At 46.2% G+C, this 22,351-nt stretch overlaps 1 protein-coding gene across 1 annotated transcript in view; it reads right to left on the minus strand.

Moving 5' to 3' along the window:
* LOC147620575 (zinc finger CCCH domain-containing protein 11-like) overlaps positions 1-22,351 on the minus strand; it is a 65,816-nt gene that overhangs the window by 38,356 nt on the left and 5,109 nt on the right. The window contains exons 5-7 of the mRNA XM_086824816.1: positions 5,792-5,980; positions 5,578-5,708; positions 5,311-5,437 (exon numbers count right to left, since the gene is read on the minus strand). Coding sequence (XP_086680942.1) covers positions 5,311-5,437; positions 5,578-5,708; positions 5,792-5,980 — 447 coding nt within the window. The remainder of the gene's footprint in view (positions 1-5,310; positions 5,438-5,577; positions 5,709-5,791; positions 5,981-22,351) is intronic.

Consider the following 22,351-nt stretch of genomic DNA (forward strand, 5'->3'; position numbering starts at 1 on the left):
GGGATGACAGAGGATACCCCACACAGGTACACTGATTTGTCTCATAGGCCGAGTTCGGTCTTTTGGAAGACGTTAATAAAATCTCTCTCTCTCTCTCTCTCTCTCTCTCTCTCTCTCTCTCTCTCTCTCTCTCTCTCTCTCTCTCTCTCTCTCTCTCTCTCTCTCTCTCTTAAACGGGGGTTGAGTTAGAGGAGCACTATGTTTGCCAGTGTCCAGTCTATATGAGATCAAAGGGAGATTCCGTTGTCTATTCAAAGAGGGCTTTGTCAGAATATGCAGCGGAAATGATATCCAAACTTGGGTAGACAAGAGCAAGTAGACTGCAGAAAATAATCAGCACAAGAAACACTGAGAGATGTGTGTAAACTCTTCTCTATACACAAGATCCTGAAGAAACTGAATGAGAAAGTGGAGGAGGATGGGGGGGAATATATACAAGCCCATGAGGGCAGTCGGCCAGCTCTGGAAGAGGCCCACGACTCACAAAATGTCCACGACTGCTGAAAAACAGCAGTCGGCCAGCATCTGGTGCCCCACATCTGCTCAGAACAAGTCGGCCAGCACTCAGATAGCCCACGACTGCTACAGATGCAGTCGGCCAGCCTCAGAGTGGTCCTGGCATCACCTGGCAGCCCTCCAGCCACTAGAAAAAAATGGGAAAAATAGGGAAAAAATACGGGGAGTGTGGAAAAATGATATACGGGCGGGCACACCCACAACAGAGGCCCTGGTGTATACAACTGGACAGGAGATGACTTCTAACACCCCCTCTCAGCTCCTGGCTGTGTAACCAACCACTGGGAGCTGGGGTGCCGCCTGAGCAAATCCTGAGAGCGACTTCGTGAAGAGGTCCACCGTACTGTCCTCCGTCGAACAAAACTCCAGCAAGATGTCATCAGCAACAATCTGATCACGAACAAAGTGCCTCTGGATGACCATGGGTTCCTCCAATGGAAGCCCAAACCTGCAATGTAACCTCCTCGTGCTGCTCCGTAAAACTGCTCCTGGGCCTGAAGTAGATCCCCTCGTGTCCGGAACTCCTCCCCAAACCGAGTCACTCCAACCGCGGAGTCGGACTCCATCCAACAATCCCCCTCCTGTGTAAAAGAGTCTCTGATCCTTCGCATGCCGCAGAAACCACAGGAAACGCGATCCTGCCTCCCAAAGAGACATCTGCAACCAAGAGCTCAACTGCCTCATCAGGAAGCTCCCGTCCAATCCGGTGTCCAACAACCAGATCAATGAACCATCCAGCTTCTGAGTAACAGAGACATCACACTGCTCACAAGGATCAACACCTGTTACGGTGCATAAACAAGTCCTGGAAGCCCGATGAAACCTGTCAACCACCCCCTCCGAATCCGGAACCACAAAGCCTGGAGAAACCACCTCCTTCTGCAAGCAAACACCTGTCACCTGCCTGGCTTTTCGAAAGGTCCCCGTGGAAAGAACATCCTCAACTACTGGAAGTTCTATGTCCCGAACACGACGAGACATCAGAGCATAAGTGACCTGTTCAGCTTCCTCTGACTCACAAACACAAGAACTACCAACCTCAGTACTGGAAAGTTCCTGCCAACTGCTGCCATCTACTGGCAAACTATCCACCACCTGGTCTCGGAAAGCCCGCTCCTGCAGCGTATCCACACCTGAGTAGCCATTACCACACTGCCACTCATCACAATCCTGAGGACCTGGGAGAGAGAGTGCTGAAAGCCTGTAAACTCCATTCTCCACTCCACCTTCCCAAACCACTTGGCCTGTTGCTTTGTCCCGGAGAGCAACAAAATGCTCATCAAACTCCACCCGTACGCCAGTCTTGCAAACCTGATGCACTGACAACAGATGAAAACCAAGTGCCGGAACATACAACACCTGGGAGGAATGCTTCCCCCCTCTGCCATTGGGAACTATCTCCATCCTGCCCTCACTGTGAACTGGGATAGTGGACGTATCACCAGTAAGAATATGACCAGAACACCTGCAGAGATCCTGTAAACCCGAACGGGAAGGAGTCATGTGCCTGGAAGCACCACTATCGAGAATCCACTCCCGAGTATCCGTTGCAGAGAGTCCTCCAATCTCCTCCCTGCCTGAAGAAAATGAAGCATCGGTGTCCATCACCTCCAGGTGCACAAAAGCCGGAGTCTTCATGATTGCTGAGGAGTCTTCACCCTTCTCGGTCTTCCGCTTGGGACACTGCCTCCAGTAGTGGCCTTTCTCGCCACAATCATTACAGGTCCTCTCTGCCTTTAGTTTCTCGCGGTCAGCGTCGGACATCTTCTCAGAAGACTTCTCCGATGAAGCCTTCCCCTTGCCCGAGTTACGGCCTTTCGACCGTTGGCCAGTAAAGGCCTCCGAACCTCCACCCTGAGGAGGATTCGTGAAACGTTCCTCCTGGTCCAAGACCATTGGCACAAGCTCCTCCCAAGTAATGGTGCTGAGCCTGCCACTAGTGATCAACGAGGAATAGAAAGCAGAATACTGACCATGCAAGTGGGAAAGTAACGTGATGGCCATATCTTCGGACGATATCTCTTTCCCAGCTTGAAGGACTTCCTGCTGAAGGGCCTGCAGCTTGTTAATGTGTTCCCGCATCGTCGAAGACTTTGCAGGATTCATAACCCGCATCTGCACTTCCAAGGATATCCGCTTCATGGGTGACACCCTGTTGTACAAAGAAGCCAAGTGCTCCCATATGCCTCTCGCCAGCGTCATGTGCTTCACATGGTTGATCACCTGTGGTGTGCAATTGAGGAATATAAACGACCGGACCCTGGCGTTGACACGGTCCCACATTTGTGCCTGTGGCTCCCGGTCCTTCCTCGTCGATAATAACTCCCCTTCCTCAGCTTCCGGCCTTGGCACCCCTTTGATAATAAAATCAGCAAGATCATATGACTCCAAAACTGACTCCATCATGACCTTCCAGATGCCGTAATTGGACCCGTCCAACTGCCGATCCACTGGGAACGTGGGGAGAGTCGGAATCTTCACGTGCTTCTCAGCCATCTCGATTAAATCTGCCATCTCGGAGAGTAACCTGAAAGGGTGGGTGGGTGGGAAAAAAATCTGAAAATCAGAATATATGCAAGTGGCTGTCCAGCCCCTTTGCCCGCCTTCCTCTTGCACCTTCACTTCCCGTTCAGCCCGAAACAGTCCACCGATCAGCAACCTGTTGCTCCCCCTCTTGCTCAGAAAAACGCCCAAGATCTGCTAGAGCCTAGGGCTCTGATACCATGTCAGAATATGCAGCGGAAATGATATCCAAACTTGGGTAGACAAGAGCAAGTAGACTGCAGAAAATAATCAGCACAAGAAACACTGAGAGATGTGTGTAAACTCTTCTCTATACACAAGATCCCGAAGAAACTGAATGAGAAAGTGGAGGAGGATGGGGGGGAATATATACAAGCCCATGAGGGCAGTCGGCCAGCTCTGGAAGAGGCCCACGACTCACAAAATGTCCACGACTGCTGAAAAACAGCAGTCGGCCAGCATCTGGTGCCCCACATCTGCTCAGAACAAGTCGGCCAGCACTCAGATAGCCCACGACTGCTACAGATGCAGTCGGCCAGCCTCAGAGTGGTCCTGGCATCACCTGGCAGCCCTCCAGCCACTAGAAAAAAATGGGAAAAATAGGGAAAAAATACGGGGAGTGTGGAAAAATGATATACGGGCGGGCACACCCACAACAAAGGCCCTGGTGTATACAACTGGACAGGAGATGACTTCTAACAGGCTTAAGACCCTTATCCTGAATCCTGGAGTACCCAGATCAGAGGTGCCTTGGACTCTTCCTACTAGAGCCCAGCCGACACAGAGAGCCACTACTCAGAAATCCTCGCCCCCAACACTCCTCTTAGATTCCCATCACCAGTTTTTTCCAGCCTAGAGGGGTGGATAGGGAGGCACCAGAACCCACCACAGCGGATACAAGAGCATATACCACAGTGCCCCCTCACAGCAGGCCCATGGGAGTCGCATCAGACCACGCACGCACACTCCAGAGAGCTAGACACCCTCATCCCGTCGGACCCTAGCCACCCCATCTCATCAGCCCCAAATTCAAGGGATCCTCGCCCACCATCGAGAAGCCTCATCCTCACGAGTCACAACAGACTATCAACGTCTCTAGCCTTCTTGTATCACCCATGATGGACATCCCAGATGGGCCCTTGCCCAGATTTTTCATCTTGTATAATCTCAAAGTCTGAGATCTTAGCTTGCAGCTTTCAGTTTTAGTTTACTGTTGCTTTTTCTTTTTCCATCCATGACAAGGTTTCATGGACACTATGTATACATCATTTTGGTCTCATAGACGCTTTGGGTCTTTTGAAGACGTCAATGTAACTTTCTTCTTTCTTTTTCTTCTCTGTATGTGTGCACGCGCCCCCATGTGTGTGTGTGTGTGTGTGTGTGTGTGTGTGTGAGAGAGAGAGAGAGAGAGAGAAAGAGAGAGAGAAAGTTATATTAAACATCTTCAAAAGACCCGGTGGGTCTATGAGACCAAAAGTGACACAATAGTGTCCATGTAATCTCATCATGGTACAAAAGAAAATAAAGACTAGAGCTACAAGCTGAGAATGTCAAATCCGAGCCATATGATACAAAATGGGACCATCATCATACAACCTATGGACCCGGTAAGGGGAGGGGGCCATCAAGGATATCGAGCATGGGGTTAGCCTGTAGAAGGCTTTGCACATCCGCCGGGCGTGGGAAGGTGGCTCTGTGCCTCTCCAAGATCTCCTCAAGCTGGGGCTGATGTCTGAGTTGCTGGCAAGGTCCAGGGAGTCGAGGGCGTCGGGCTCGCTGTAGTGCCGTGGCTCAGATTAGAGTCACGCCAGAGTGGGGTCTGGCACGGGGTCGGGCACTTAGCAATGTGTGGCTCGATGAGGCTGTGGGTATGTCATCCATAGCTGGTGGAGCATCCTCTAGTGCTCGGAAGAACTAAGTGATGGTCGCCTGGGGCCAGGGTGGGTGTCTCCCATGGGATCTCAACTCCCTAATCAGTGAGTCTCTATGACGGTGAAGCTCTAGTAGGAAGAGGCCCAGGCACCGCTGATCTAGGTAATCCATGATCCTAGATAAGGGTCCAAAGCCCTCTCTGAAGAGAAAGAGAGAGAGAGAGAGAAAATAGCTAAGATGCACCTCAATTGACAAGAACGGTATGTATGATAGCCTGGTCACACCTTCTTTACTTAAAAAAGATACAATCAAGAGAAAAAAAACCAATGCAGTATCATGGAGAAGATAAAGTCGGATTGATACACACATCAGAAAAAATGGAAAAAAGGGAGGAGTTACTTCATTGCTCTGGATGGAGGACTGAGCTGCATCTTCATCTTGATGTTCCTCTCCTCTCTGGTAGTTGTCATAAGCTTCAGCATCGTCTACAAACAAGCTTGCATCTGATGCAAAAAGCTCCCGTCCACTGCTCCATAAGAAGCATAACTTTTTAGTTAATTAGCATGTGATTGGTAGGAACGACAGGCACGTGTAAACTACTTAAGTGTGCATATGTGTGGGCAACCACATGTTTAAGGCAGAATAATCTCTGCAGAAATACATAACCTCATGCGATCATTTTTGGCTCGCTCGGCCCTCCTGACAGCCAGCTCTGCTTCTCTTTGGTCCATCTTTTTCTTTCTCCATTGTGTGAAAAGCTCAGGTGTTATTGGAGTCGTTGTTTTGACCTTAGATCTCTGGAACCAAGATTGCAAACACTAAATAGAAGCACCAGCAGAAACATTATCAAAATGTCCTGGGTTCTGATACCCATGCTCACCTCATTTTCTATCTCCTCCTCAATTGAAATTTTGGATGCTTCTTCTTCAAGCAATGCCTTCATCTGAGACTTCAATACATACCCTGGAGGTAAAGCATGTCGATAATGGCAATCCTTACCCCCATTTGGGCAAACCCAAAACCAGCCATACTGTTTCTTCTCTACAGCATCAAGAAAAAACTTGCATACCTAACCCAAAACAAACAGCATTAGCATTAATGTGAGAGCAAAATGAATAAATGATTGCAAGCTTGCCTCCCTCCAACAGATGTAAAAGTAGTTAGAGGGCATCAGATTGATGTTGACACAGAATTGAGGTTGCAGATGAAACAAAGATCACTAAGACAAGGGAGAATAACAAGCAACAGCATGCAAAGTTCACAGATGCAGGAAATATAGGCCTTGCCTCAGTGACAAATGCTCCCCTCCTGAGGGTTAATAAGCTGCCAAAATGACTCAGCTACTCCCTCTTAAAGAAAAATTAGCATGTCGTAGCAAAGCATAGAGCACAAAAAAACACGGTGGTTTGTGAGCAAGCTTGGCTTTGTCTGTATCCTTGATAGATTTGAGTCTAAGTTTATACACTCTAACTTCTAAGGTAAAACAGCCCAACACGAGTACCAAGCCAACAATATAATCCATATACCTCCGTGTGGGTGCTAGTTCTTCCCCAAAAACCACAGGTCTTCATGCAATAGAGCTGGTAAGGTAGGTACAACTCTCCATTCAACCGGTACAAGTACAATGGCTGGTGCAGCAGGTACAGTGGTTGGTATAACAAGTACAAATGCTAGTACAGTCGGTACAATGGCTGGTACAACAAGTACAACAAGTACAGTGGCTAGAAATAATAATAAAATGATTAAATACCCTTGCCTCAGTATTTCTTCATAATGGAAGCTCCAAATGCTGAAAATGGAGCTTGCACATGTGACACCGCATAAAGGCCGGAATGGGCCGACCCCCCCCCCCCCCCCTTGGAGTATTTTATTATCCAAGGAGAATAATATCATGTACAAGCTTTGAGGGCCCGCTCTCCCCACGAGAGATGCCGGATTATCCATATACAAATGCCATAACACAGTCCAACACGAGGCTACCGGAACACAGGCTATAGAAATGCCAAGCCAACAATATAATCCATATACCTCTGTGTGGGTACTGATTCTTTCCCAAAAACCACGGGTCTTCATGCAATAGAACTGGTACAGAATGTACAACTCTCCATTCAGCCGGTACAAGTACAATGGCTGGTACAACAGGTACAGTGGTTGGTACAGCAAGTACAAATGCTAGTATAGCCGATACAATGGCTGGTACAACAGGTGCAACAAGTACAAGGACTAGTACAACAAGTATAGTGGCTAGAAATCATAATAAAATGATTAAATACCCTTGCCTTCAGTATTTCTTCACGATGGAAGCCTCCAAAACAGTCCCCAACAGCCGGTATACTTCATGGGCAGCCTGAGAGAGAGAGAGAGAGAGAGAGTAGCCATCATTTGGGCAGCCTGTAACGGTGGTACAGGCTAGTGTGCGGCAAGAGAGCCTGTGTGAAAATATACCCAAAACAGGTATTTAATCTAGCCCAAAAAGGGCCGACTTCAATGCTGGCCGACCACTACCTCATATAAATATGCGGCTCCCACATGTTCATGACCATCATCAAATCCACGTGCACTTTGGCGCCCTGCACCTCAGGCTGCGTTTTTCTTCTGCGTTTCATCGCCTGCTGGACTCTTCGTGGACTGCACCTCACTGTGTGTGCATCACCACCTCCTGCTGGTCAGAATACGCCGCCTTACATCAGGTTCATCTGCTGCGTTAACTGCTACTGAACTGGCCACCTATATCAGCCTCACATCAGTGTTTCCACCGCCCACATCAGGTTCACCTACAGCGCCTACTGCTACTGGACTGGCCGCCTACATCAGGCTCACAGCAGCGTTTACATCGCCTACATCAGGCTGACTTCAATGTCTATATCAGGTTGTCTTCAACGTTTGCATCAGGCTTATATCAGCGCTTTCATCAGGGTCACTCCAACTTTGTTATCTGCGTTTTATGGGACAGCAGCTCTTTGCTTATTCGGAGTCTCACATAGAGCTCCTGTACTGGACTTCATCTTTTATATTCACATCACCATTGCATGCTGTGTGTTTTACTCTGATCTTTCATATATTTGGTCCTTTGGTCTCTTTTGCCCTCACATGGTATCAGAGCGATCGTGAGCAAAGGGATCGAAGACCTAGAAAGTTGGATCGTCTACCCTCGATTCCGGAGGATCAACTTTTCATACCAGATATTGACTCCCCTTATTCCGATATAGATCACAGAGAGGATGGAACTCCTCATTCATTGGAGAGCCATGTTCGAGGTCTTTCCCACAGTTGTTGTTCCCCACAAGACCCCATTTGAGATTTTCTTTGGTGAAAAGCCAACCGTTTCCCATTTCCGTGTCTTTGGATGTCGAGCATATACTCACACTCCGAATGATACAAGGGGCAAGCTTGAGCCAAGGAGTGAGTTGCTCATTTTTGTGGGTTACTCTTTTGAATCAAAGACTCGCAAAGTTTTTGATCCACAATCAAACAAAGTTTTCGTTCGTCGAGACATTGTTTTTTGATGAGCGAGACTTACTTCGCCTTCCGCTCCCCATACCAACTGAACAAGAATCTCAGACTGTGCCAAATGAACCCCATCAGTTACCTACAACTTCACCTCTTGAGGAGGCTTCCTCCTCTCGACAACCACCCAGGGACCCTTTACGTCGCCGGTATCAACAAACCATGCGTGATTCTGGTATACTTCCCTTTAATATCCCTTTGGACAGTCCTTGTTGATCCACCAGACTCGCCCCTCGTGCCTCATTTGCCTCTGTTTTGTCCAGAGACTATGTGGCACATGATGAGCCAACATCGTGGAAAGATGCTATTAAAATTCCATCCTAGAAACAGGCCATGGAACTCGAACTCGAAAGCATTGACCTTAATGGCACATGGTCCCTTGTGGATCGCCCTCATCATAAGGAGGTCATTGGAACCAAATGGATCTTCCGCACCAAATTTAACATTGGACAAATACAAAGCCCGGCTTGTCGTGCAAGGCTTTCGCCAAAAAGAAGGCATTGATTTCGACAAGACTTTTGCTCCCACTGCTCGAATGACCACAATCCGTCTTTTACTCAATCTCGCTGCCCACCATAAATGGCCAATCTATCAGATGGATGTTAAGAGTGCCTTTTTAAATGGCATTCTTAACGAGGAGGGTCTACGTTGACCAACCTCCGGGCTTCCCTCTCCCTGGTCTTGAGAACAAAGTCTTTCGCCTACATAAAGCTCTTTATGGGCTTAAGCAAGCACCCCGAGCGTGATATCATCGCATCGACAAATTTTTTCACAGCCAAGGTTTTCACCCATCACACTGTGACCCCAATCTCTATATTCACACTAATTAGGTGATGGTTTGCTACCTTGTACTGTATGTCGATGACCTAATTATTTTAGGTTCCCATCAAGCCAAAATGGTTGATATCATGGCACAGCTCAGACAAACTTTTGAGATGACTGATCTCGGTCTTCTCTCATATTTCCTTGGCATGGAGGTGATCCAACATCTGGATGGTATTTTCGTGTCTCTAACAGAAATACTGTCTCCAACTCATTACTTCCTATTTTCCTAATGGTGCTATCCCCGTGGCCACTCCATTGGATCCCACCGTTAAACTGTCAAAGGAAGTGGACTCACCTCCACATGAAGAGCAAGCCTACCGACAAGTGGTTGGGAAACTTATTTGGCTCACAAATTCTCATCCTGATATCTCCTATTGCACTTCCATTTTAAGTCAGTATTTCAATGCTCCCAAGGAGCCACATTGGAGTTCAGCAATGAGGGTTGTTCGCTATCTAGCAGGTACCTATTCGTATGGACTTCACTACAATCACGGGATCACCTTGCATGGTTACACGGACTCCAACTGGGCTGGTGACCTCGATTCCCGATGTTTGCATGGTGGTTATTTGTTCTCCCTCAGATCTGCCCATTTCTCTTGGTCTAGCAAAAAGAAGGACACCATTGCACGTTCTTCAGCAAAGGCCGAATACCGGCCCCTCTATGATGCCACCTGTCACCATTTGGCCACCCAAATGGTTCACTCTTGCTTTCACACTATGTACATATTGGATTGGTGTCCATGGCTTATGGAATATGCCTATGCAGGTGATTGACACGTGTCATGCTGTATAGTTGGATATGATATTCCGCTGGGACTTGATGTTATCATGCCCGGAATATCTGGAGGACTTGGCTTTCCGCTGGGACTTGTGCCTTTGTGTACATGCCCGGAAACGCCTGGAGGACTTGGCTTTCCGCTGGGACTTGTGCCTTTGTGTACATGCCCGGAAACGCCTGGAGGATTGGCTTTCCACTGGGTCTGGTATTGCATATACTTGCCTGGAAACGCCTGGTCTTATATGGTTTCATGAACGGAAATTGCTCATGCCAATGCTGCATTGCATAGCATCTTTATGTGCTTGCCTGCAAATGAAATTGCATGCTGTTTTCATGCCTGCATGACCTATGTGTAGTTCCAGGTAAGGGGACGCCCGCCCGTGAACCGTGCGTATGAAACTGTCTGCTGACATGGTTGTGTGGCATGTGAACAGGTGGTAAGTATTACCCAATCTAGGCTCAAATAGCCCTTAGGACTTAGCCAATATTTATAAGTGAGTGCATTCCCATTTCATTAAAGTTTGGGCGCCCAAAAGTCACTTCTAAATTATGACCGCTTCCAAGTTCACACTCACTGAAGTCCCGAGGCGGACAAGACTCAATGTCCAGGACCTGATCCTCCCCTTTTACTCATAAATGGGCATCTCCCCATGTCCCTTCACCTGATTGGACCCCAATTCACTTACTTATTAAGAGAAATTCGTGTTTTCTCTTCATGAGGATTTTTGGAGGCTGAAAACTCTGTTTTTCCACCATTTCTCTCCATTTCCAAGCTCTCCATAGCCATACCCAACTTGCTAGGGTGTTTTCAAAGCTTCCAGGAGTGTTTCCAAGTGCTAATCACTCTCCTACTCACTCCCAATGACTGAAATTCAGCAAAACAGCTCTCATTTTTGCTGTAATTTCTGGTCTTTTTGCTGAAAACCCTAATTTCAGCCTTCCTTTCTCAAGTTGAACCATAGGGGAAGCTTTCCCAAGGTTCCCTTCATCCTCTTGAAGACTTTTGTCGCGAAGGATTGCGGCAAATCGAAGATATCAACACTTCTAAAGCTTCCAACGCGAAGGCTTCCGCTTGCAACAACTTCTATGAAGACTGGTAAGCTAATTGGACAATGTGTTGTCATTACTTACTCAGTAGAAGGGCAGGACTCCTTGTTTAGCCGCCCTGTGTAGTATTTCTCTTGTCCTATGTGCTCTTGAAGATGTTGCTACCTTGCTTGGTAGAACATAGAGCCAATGGTAGAGAATATGGGCACTGAAGTCGGGCCGGGCATCAAGGCAGCTCCTTGGTGATCTACATCGACATACCATTGTTTTCTAAATGCTGAATTTCATATGCATTGGCATGGAGGATTTGGCAATGGATGCCCGTGAAGCTATGTATTGAATTTCTCCAATAGTAATACAATTTACTCAAGGGAGGGGTCGGCCGTTCCGGCTCATTGTGTGTCTCTTGTCAAATTCAGCAATTTTACTTCTTGTATTTGAGCAAGTGTCCTTCAACTCTTAGTGTATTTAAGTGTATTGATTAGCATTGTGTTCAACCAAGTTACATTGGTATCAGAGCATACGGTCCTCTTTCACTTCTATCGTGAGAGACGATCACCGTGAACACTAGCTATCTCTACACTTAGAACATTATGGACAACCATACAATGAATGTTGGAGATGCTAATACAAGAGGCAGGGACAATGAAATGCATGCCTCCAATGCTTTACAGGATGAGCAAACTCATGTGGTGCACAATAGGGAACATGAATATGTGGGACAGCCGTCCCGTGGCAAAGAGAAGATGCAAGAAGAAGAGTCCATAGTTTTGAGGGCTGAACTTACTCGTATGCAGGCTCTTCTTCATGCACAACAAGAAGAATTGAATCTCTATCGCCGCGAGGATCCATTGGTACATGATCGTTTGAAGGCCAAGAAAGCTGAATCTTATATGGATCATGCAATGGCAATGATTGCTCAAGAGTTGCACATGCAACCGAGGGATGCAGCACGTGCATACTTGGCTCGTACCGAGGATGCCTATGCAGAAAAGGCAACCATCCCACATGTCTTGGAATCCCCACTGGTGCCCGAACAAGAACTTATGTCTAAGAGGATGAACCTCCATGCGATGGGAGAGGAACAATCAGTGACTTCACGCCATGCAGGAATATCTCATGTAGCCCGTGAAGGATACAATGTTTATGGCAGTGGTCAAAATGTATGTCAAATGCCATTGCCAGCTGAAAATGTACATGCACAACACATGCAACATGGGCTGCAATTTTCTGTTGGTGCAGGTATTCCGTGTATCTCTCATGCCACTCATGCCTTCGAGTGTGCTCGTGAGGGAGAAGCTATGGCTGAAAATGTATCAGTGCATGTTGAGGGGCCAGCCATGCCTCATGCTTATAGGGCACATGTATCTATGCCTTATGCATCACCTTTTGGTCCAAAAATGATGCCAGTTCACAGGAGCTGTCCCAATGGACAAACATGGGGGAAAACATGTTGAGATGCACACACATGCATCAAAGTCTCGTGACTTCAAAGCCGGAGACAAATCTGTGAAGTTTGACACATATCATGGGGAATACGATGCATCAAAGGCACTTGCTTTTATTGCCCAGTTTGATATTGCTTTCAGTGATGAGGATTTCACTCAGAAATCCATGATCCGGCATGTAAGCATGTTCATGAAAGGCACTGCTGCCCATTGGTGGCTCACGGAGAAGCTCTCACCGAATCCCGTTAGATCATGGGAAGAGTTCAAGGAGAGGTTTTATGCTCAATTCTTGCCTCCCAATGCATTGAATGAGATAACAATGAAGTGGGATTGGGTAAAGCAAAATGAGGGGGAATCGGTAAATGCATATGTACAAAAGTTTTGGAAAGTGCTTTTGGAGGTGTCTCCATTTATGCATGTCACCGAGGCGGAAAGGAAGAGAAGGTTTCAATCGGGATTGCAACCCGTGTACAAAGCGGGATTACAAATGTATCCTGGTCATACCTTACACCAATTAATCGCAGCCGCCACCGCCACCGAACAATTGGAACTCAAATTGAGTCGATCCAATAAGGCTAAACCCTCATTTCAAGGCAAAGAGAGGGCTGTCCAAAACCTGCAAAATGATGGACAGCCACCTAAAAGGGACCAAAACCAAGCCAAATCAGGTCCAAAAGCTGAAAATAAGTTTGCTAAAAAGCGCCCTTATAAGCCGGCAAACTTTGGTCTTAGTGCTGAGAAGAAGGAGCAATATATGCGTGAAGGCAAATGCTTTACTTGTGGCAGCACTGAGCACATGGCAAGAGCATGCCCAAATAAGAAGAACAAAGCTGAAAATGCTAATGTACCGAAGCCTAATGTGCATATGGTTCCGGATGTGCAGGGCAACACTTCACATGATAGCAAAGATAGGGTTGTATGTAAAGCTTGGGGACAGCTCAAAGCTTTGTTCATGTTTGATGATTGTGCATCGGAGAATTTCATATCCACTCAAATGGCAGCTGCTTTGGGTATTGAAGTGGAGGACATGGGTCCTCAAATTGAAGCAGGGGCTGCCTTTGTTGGTAGAGAAGTGCAGGTCATGCCTATTTTTGGCAAGTTGCGCATACACATTCAAGGCTATGTGGATCATGAGGATTTTCTTGTGGCGCCTTTGAATGGCTGTGATGTATTGCTTGGAAAGCCTTGGCATACACGTATTGATCCGTGCAAGGCTTACAAGACTAACAGGATCACCTTCATGCATAAAGGCCGAGAACATGTAATTGATGCTGGTGAAGAGGGTGATACCATTCCCCTTGTATCTCATGTATAAATTAAGAAAGTAATGAAAAAGAGTATTTTTGCGTACTTGATTTTTGTACGAGATCTTATTGAGAAAATTAATGTACATGTAAACACTCTTTGTAATGAAATTTTTGCAAGAGCACAATGATTGTTTTGCTGATGAGTTACCAAATGAGTTACCACCTGTACGACCGGAAGATCATCGCATTGATCTTGTGCCGGGTAGCTCACCACCTAATAGGCCAGCCTATCGTGTAAGTGCATCCCAAAAAGAGGAGATCATGAAGCAAGTGAATGAGCTTCTTGAGAAGGGTTTGGTTCAGCCAAGCTCTTCTCCATATTGTTCACCCGTCCTCTTGGTTCAAAAGAAGGATGGATCCTTTCGTATGTGTGTGGATTATAGAGCTTTGAATAAGCTTACCATCAAGAATCGGTTTCCGATTCCACGCATAGACGACATCCTTGACAAGTTGGATGGATCGGCATGCTTTAGCCGAATTGATCTCAAGAGTGGATATCATCAAGTGCGTGTAGTCCCTCAGGATGTACACAAAACTGCTTTCAGGACAGCATTTAGGCTTTATGAGTATCTTGTTATGCCTTTTGGTCTTACAAATGCCCCGGCTACATTCAATAGAATGATGGATCGCATATTCCGTGGGTACAGGAAATTTACAGGTGTCTTCTTTGATGACATCCTAGTCTTCTCGAAGACCGAAGAAGAGCATAAAGCTCATTTGGCTATTGTTTTTGAAGAGCTCCATAAGCATAAACTCTTCATAAATGCAAAGAAGAGTGAGTTCTTCTTGTCAGAGATACATAATCTTGGGCATATTGTGTCCAAAGATGGAGTGCGGATGGATCCTGCAAAGATTGATGCAATTCGGAATTGGCCCGAATTGAGTTCGGTGCATGAGATCCGCAGTTTTCTTGGATTATGCTCTTACTACCGCAGGTTCATTCGGCACTTTGCATGGATTGCTTCTCCTTTGCATGATTTGACAAAGAAGAAGGCCGTGTTCAAATGGACTAATGTAGAGAGAGATGCATTCCTCAAATTGAAAGATGCAACTACTCATGGTCCAGTGTTGATCGTTCCAGATTTGCAAAAGCCTTTTTGTGTGGAATGTGATGCATCTGGAAATTGCATAGGGACTGTCCTTAATCAAGAGGGACATGCCGTGGCTTATGACAGTCGTAGATTGCATGATGCAGAGCTATCTCTTGGCATTTATGAGAAAGAGCTCTTGGCTGTAATTCATGCACTTACTATATGGAAACATTACCTTCTTGGGACTGATTTCACTGTGAAGACAGATCACCAGAGTTTGAGATATTTTCTTACTCAAACTAAATTGTCAGAGAAGCATATGAGGATGGCCAATTTCCTCTCTATGTTTCATTTTCAGATCTTGCACACCCCGGGAAAGAAGAATGTAGTGGCCGATGCATTGTCACGAAAGCCGTATGTAGCAGCTATCTCGGTTGCCTCTCATGGGGACTTGTCTACCATGCGTGATTTGTATCATACGGATGCTGATTTTGCCACTATTTGGGCTGATTTGATGGCTGGTCATGCACATGCCTCATATGTGATCAAAGAGGGTTATCTCATGAAAGATAATTGCCTGTGTGTGGTGTCTGACATGAGGCAAAAGGTTTTGGATGAGTGCCATGCTCCTCCATATGCTGGTCATAGAGGCATAATACCTACTACGCACATGATTGAGCGGTATTTCTTTTGGCCAGGTATGCGGAAGGACATAGAGGCACATGTACGTGCATGTATCACCTGTCAAAAGGTCAAATTTGATAGGCAAAAGGCACCAGGTTTGCTTCAGCCATTGCCTATTCCCACGCAGCCATGGGAAAGTATTACAATGGATTTCATTATGGACTTGCCACGTACCCAACAGGGTAATGATGCAATTTGGACAATTGTGGACAGGTTTAGCAAGCAAGCTCATTTCTTGCCCCGGTCAAAAAGACCATCAAAGCTGAGCATATGGTTAAAATATATCTTGCACAAGTGTTCAAACATCATGGAATGCCGAAGTCCATTGTGGGGGATAGAGATCCCAAGACTACAAGTCTCTTTTGGCGGGCCTTATTTGATAATATGGGCACCAAATTGGACTTCTCATCAGCTTATCACCCTCAAACGGATGGACAAAGTGAGGCTGCAAATTCAGCCGTGTTGGATCTCTTGAAATGTTATGTGGCGGATCAGAAGTCTTCTTGGGAGAAGTACTTACCGCTTGTGGAATTTGCATACAACAACACGGTGCATGCATCTACGGGAAAGGCCCCGTTTGAGATTGTTTATGGTAAGGTGGTTTTGCCACCCATCCTTCGCACAAAGGATGAGATATTTGCAGCTGATGAGTATGTAAGAGACTTGGATATTGCTTTTGCTCAGGTGCGGACAGCCATTACAAGGTCACAAGACAAGCATAAAAAGGCTGCCGACAAGCATAGAAGGCAATTGGATGTTAAAGAGAATGATTGGGTATTGCTGAAATTTGAGAAAGCAAGACTTGCAAAGAGGCCTGGCAAAGAGGGTGCATATCCTAAGCTTGCAACCAGGTACTATGGGCCTTTTCGAGTGATCGAGAAGATCAATGAAGTGGCTTTCAGATTGGCATTACCTAGTCATTGGCACATACACAATGCTTTTCATGTGAGTCTCCTTCGCAAGTATGTACGGCCGGAGCCCAGTGAAATGGTCATTGAGGATCCACCACAAGTGGATGAGCTTGAGGAGATCTTGCAGCCAGAGCAGATTGTGTATCACAAGGAACGCAAGCTTGCTGCAGGCAAAGTTGTGAGGCGTTACCTTGTGAAGTTTAAGAACTATCTTCCCATTGATGCTAAATGGGTAGATGAAGAGTTCTTCAAAGATTGCCCGCATGTGCTTCAGACATATTTGGATGCATTTCAGTTGCGGACAACTGTTTAGAAGCGGGGGGGAATGTCACCATTTGGCCACCCAAATGGTTCACTCTTGCTTTCACACTATGTACATATTGGATTGGTGTCCATGGCTTATGGAATATGCCTATGCAGGTGATTGACACGTGTCATGCTGTATAGTTGGATATGATATTCCGCTGGGACTTGATGTTATCATGCCCGGAATATCTGGAGGACTTGGCTTTCCGCTGGGACTTGTGCCTTTGTGTACATGCCCGGAAACGCCTGGAGGACTTGGCTTTCCGCTGGGACTTGTGCCTTTGTGTACATGCCCGGAAACGCCTGGAGGATTGGCTTTCCACTGGGTCTGGTATTGCATATACTTGCCTGGAAACGCCTGGTCTTATATGGTTTCATGAACGGAAATTGCTCATGCCAATGCTGCATTGCATAGCATCTTTATGTGCTTGCCTGCAAATGAAATTGCATGCTGTTTTCATGCCTGCATGACCTATGTGTAGTTCCAGGTAAGGGGACGCCCGCCCGTGAACCGTGCGTGTGAAACTGTCTGCTGACATGGTTGTGTGGCATGTGAACAGGTGGTAAGTATTACCCAATCTAGGCTCAAATAGCCCTTAGGACTTAGCCAATATTTATAAGTGAGTGCATTCCCATTTCATTAAAGTTTGGGCGCCCAAAAGTCACTTATAAATTATGACCGCTTCCAAGTTCACACTCACTGAAGTCCCGAGGCGGACAAGACTCAATGTCCAGGACCTGATCCTCCCCTTTTACTCATAAATGGGCATCTCCCCATGTCCCTTCACCTGATTGGACCCCAATTCACTTACTTATTAAGAGAAATTCGTGTTTTCTCTTCATGAGGATTTTTGGAGACTGAAAACTCTGTTTTTCCACCATTTCTCTCCATTTCCAAGCTCTCCATAGCCATACCCAACTTGCTAGGGTGTTTTCAAAGCTTCCAGGAGTGTTTCCAAGTGCTAATCACTCTCCTACTCACTCCCAATGACTGAAATTCAGCAAAACAGCTCTCATTTTTGCTGTAATTTCTGGTCTTTTTGCTGAAAACCCTAATTTCAGCCTTCCTTTCTCAAGTTGAACCATAGGGGAAGCTTTCCCAAGGTTCCCTTCATCCTCTTGAAGACTTTTGTTGCGAAGGATTGCGGCAAATCGAAGATATCAACACTTCTAAAGCTTCCAACGCGAAGGCTTCCGCTTGCAACAACTTCTATGAAGACTGGTAAGCTAATTGGACAATGTGTTGTCATTACTTACTCAGTAGAAGGGCAGGACTCCTTGTTTAGCCGCCCTGTGTAGTATTTCTCTTGTCCTATGTGCTCTTGAAGATGTTGCTACCTTGCTTGGTAGAACATAGAGCCAATGGTAGAGAATATGGGCACTGAAGTCGGGCCGGGCATCAAGGCAGCTCCTTGGTGATCTACATCGACATACCATTGTTTTCTAAATGCTGAATTTCATATGCATTGGCATGGAGGATTTGGCAATGGATGCCCGTGAAGCTATGTATTGAATTTCTCCAATAGTAATACAATTTACTCAAGGGAGGGGTCGGCCGTTCCGGCTCATTGTGTGTCTCTTGTCAAATTCAGCAATTTTACTTCTTGTATTTGAGCAAGTGTCCTTCAAATCTTAGTGTATTTAAGTGTATTGATTAGCATTGTGTTCAACCAAGTTACACCACCATTGAGGTTATGTATCTTCGTCAACTTCTTTCCGACATGCGCATCTCCATCGACACCGCCTCTACCATCTTCGTCGACAGTCAAGTGCGATTGCCCTTGCTGGCAACCTTATTTTTTCTAACCGTACTAAGCATGTGGGTGTAACTTCACTTTAACAGGGAACAGGTTGAGCTTGGTACCATCTGACTCCAGTACATTTCCACGGTAGACAACCAAGCAGACATCCTTACGAAGTCCGTCAACCGCCCCATTCTCGAGCGTCTTCGCAATCGGATTGGCATTGGTCCACCACCATCACCCTCCAGTCATTGAGAGGGGGATTTTCCTCTCCCTTCTTTTTTTTACCATTTTTGTATCGGGCACATGAGTCAGTGAAAACCCCATGAGGGCACGGCTCCTATGAAAACCCACTGCATTGCATTTTTTTCCATCCTGCATTCCCTATGCACAACATTCTGTTTTTTATGTTTGGGGCGCATGTATGAATGAAAACCCAAAAATGGGCATTCATGCATGTGAAAACCTCTTGCATTGTGGCATTCTTCCAGTACCTCTCAATCCCAGATGCCTATACTCTGGTCAATCACAAAAATCCTCATCTTCGACAACCAAATCTATTTTTTTTCCCTCATCTTCTCTCATGATCCCTTTTTGGTCTGAGAGGGGGGGCGTGAAAATATACCCAAAACAAGTATTTAATCCAACCCAAAAAGGGCCGACTTCAATGCTGGCCGACTCCTATGCTAGCCGACCACTACCTCATATAAATACAAGGCTCCCACGTGTTCATGAACATCATCAAATCCACGTGGACTTTGGCGCCCTGCACCTCAGGCTGCGTTTCATCGCCTGCTGGACTCTTCGTGGACTACACCTTACTATGTGCATCACCACCTCCTGCTAGTCAGAATACGCCGCCTTACATCAGGTTCATCTGTTGCGTTAACTGCTGCTAAACTGGCCGCCTATATCAGCTTCACATCAGCGTTTCCACCGCCCACATCAGGTTCACCTACAATGCCTACTGCTACTAGACTGGCCGCCTACATCAGGCTCACAGCAGCGTTTACATCGCCTACATCAAGCTGACTTCATCGTTTATATCAGGTTGTCTTCAGCGTTTGCATCAGGCTCATATCAGCGCTTTCATTAGGGTCACTCCAGCTCTGTTATTTGCGTTTTATGGGACAGCAGCTCTCTCTGCTTATTCAGAGTCTCACATAGAGCTCCTGTACTGGACTTCGTCTTTTATATTCACATCACCATTGCATGCTGTGTGTTTTACTCTGATCTTTCATATATTTGGTCCTTTGGTCTCTTTTGCCCTCACAGAGCCTCCTTTAATGTAGAGAGAGGGCCCCAATTTATAGATTTGGACCTCCCATGAGCTAAAATGGCAAAAGAAGGCTATAATGACAAGTGGAGAGCCACACAATAGCTGAAGTGACTAGTGTGAGGCCACTTGTCTCACTTTGATCCACTTTCTGACAAGTGTGAGGCCACTTGTCTCACTTTGGTCCACTTTCTTGCCACATGTCCCAATCTAAGAGATGGGTCCTTCCATAAACTCTCTCTAAACATATCCCACCTGGTAGACATTCTATCATAGGCACTTTGGCAACTCTTGGTATCTTCTCAACTCCATATGTAATGACGCGAACACAATTTCCATCAAAGTCAGGCCAAAAATAGTAACCCTCCTAAATTTAAGGAGCGTGATCCTTTGTATTCTAGGATAATCTCCCATTCCCAAAGCTTGTACTTTCCAAATATTTAGACATCCTGGAGTCCACCAGACCCCTTTCATACTCGAAAATGTCTAGGCTGGTGACATCGCATGTGGAGCCTGACATGACATACATGTATGGCTGGTGTAGCCTGACATGGTGTGTCTGTGTGGCACATGGAGCCTGACATGACAGTACATGTATGGCTGGTGTAGCCTCACATGATAGTACATGTGTGGCTTGTGGGGCCTGACATGGTGTACATGTATATGAGCCTGACATGATGTAAGTCCCTGGGACTAGCTATCCTGGAGATCTTTTGCATTTATGTTATAGAAAGATTCCGGAAGGATCATAAGCCCTGGACATTTTATCGGATACAACTGGGCAATTGGGTGTTTCTTCCGGTCTAGCTGCACTCGTGTGCGTGCATGACTTTGATTTTATCTTTGGATGACTTGTCTTGTTTGCCTGGACAATGCCTGGATTTTCTGCCTGTGTTTGTCCATGGGGCCGGGGACGCCTGACCACCCTGTGGACATATATGTGCACACCTGTTTGGGACTGACATGTGGTCTACATGTGTTTTGCACATGGTAAGTGTCCCCAAAAACCCAATTTATAGCTTTACGTTTTCACATACTAATAAATATGGGTGCACATTCACAGACACTTATTAGTGGCCAGACAACTTATAAGGTGTACACACTGGACGAAACTTATTTAATACATGTGGCAGCCATAAGGTGGGCACCAGACTTCATTTATACCCACTTCTAGTAGGCGCCCCCTTTTTGGACCTAAAAAGCACACGTTTGAGCTTTTTCCGACGGGGAGCCCTTATTACTAGCAAAAAACTCAAATTTGGAGGATGCGCCTGTTTTTCAAGGTGCATGGGAGCTGGTCAACCAGTTTTGCAGCTGTGGGCAGCCTTCTCTCACCAGCCATCGCGACGGAAACCATCCAGGTGTATGGCAGAAGTTGGTCGACTACTCCTAGGAGCCTGTCTTGCTGCTGGCTGCTTGTTTACAGCTCTTAAAAAGCTGCTGGTCAGGGCACAAAAGAGGGGAGAAAGCTGGCCAATTTGAGGGAGAGTCATCTGTTGCTGATTGGAGTCCTCCTGGAATGTGTGCTGCTGCCAGTCGACCCCTTCTATGGATTCTTAGAGCTGGTCAACTGTTGCTAACAGCCCTATAAGGCTGGTCAACTAGTTCTATGAGCCAAACAGGAGGAAGATGAAGATGCAAAGCTGTCCCGGGCTGATGTGGAAGTGCTATGGACTGTCCATGGTTGTCCTACATATGCTTTATGCCGGGAATGCTCTCTTGTGCTGAAGATCATCAACAAATTCTGCTTGTGTTTTTGTTTTACTTTCATATTGTACTGGAAGAGACAGGTGCTGGCCAATGGAGAATCCTTGGGCACTCGTGAAGTTGTATTTGGAAGCAGACTCCTTTTTGGTAATCTAACCATAAAGGAGCGCCGGGGGGGGGGGGGGTGGTCAGCCCATCTTCTGGCCCCTAATGTGGTGTACTATGCAGATTTCTCTTGTTTCTGGCATGCTTATGTGTATTTTCAGATTTCATGATTGATAAGATTTTTCGTGTACAGTTGCCCTTCCGCTTACAGTTGGTAGCGTTGGTAGCCAACTCACCAACATTAGACACTATAAATAGAAGTCTAGGCCATAGCCATATTCATTCATTGTTCAATGAGTCATCATTAAGTCATTGAGAACTCAGGAGCAGTGCTACCAGTGAGTATCTCTATTCAGCATTGCATATATTCACTGAGAACTCAGGAGCAATGCTACCAGTGAGTATCTCTATTCAGCATTGCATATATTTCATGTTAGTAAAACATAGTAAATTAGGTCATCTCTCTCTACTATGTATTGAGCATGAAGAAGCAGTTTAGGGCTTGGGCATGGGTTTAAGTTTGTGATTAGACACTAATCGCAATCAATCAATTCATGAACAGTGAACACGCGTCCGCAAGCACCCATGTTACATTGGTTTTACAGTGTCAAGTTTTTGATAGTAGAAACAAGGGGGTGGAGATCCATCGAGAAGAACCCCATCACATCTGTGTTTTCACTCAAGTTTGCATTCTTTTCCATCAAGGCTGGGTTTTGCAAATTTTGTACCTGATAGCTCTTGTGTGTGTCTCACCAGCCTGGACATT

This window comes from Cibotium barometz, chromosome 31 (assembly GCF_041138505.1).
Source record: "Cibotium barometz isolate CiBa-2024 chromosome 31, ASM4113850v1, whole genome shotgun sequence".
NCBI lineage: Eukaryota > Viridiplantae > Streptophyta > Polypodiopsida > Cyatheales > Cibotiaceae > Cibotium > Cibotium barometz.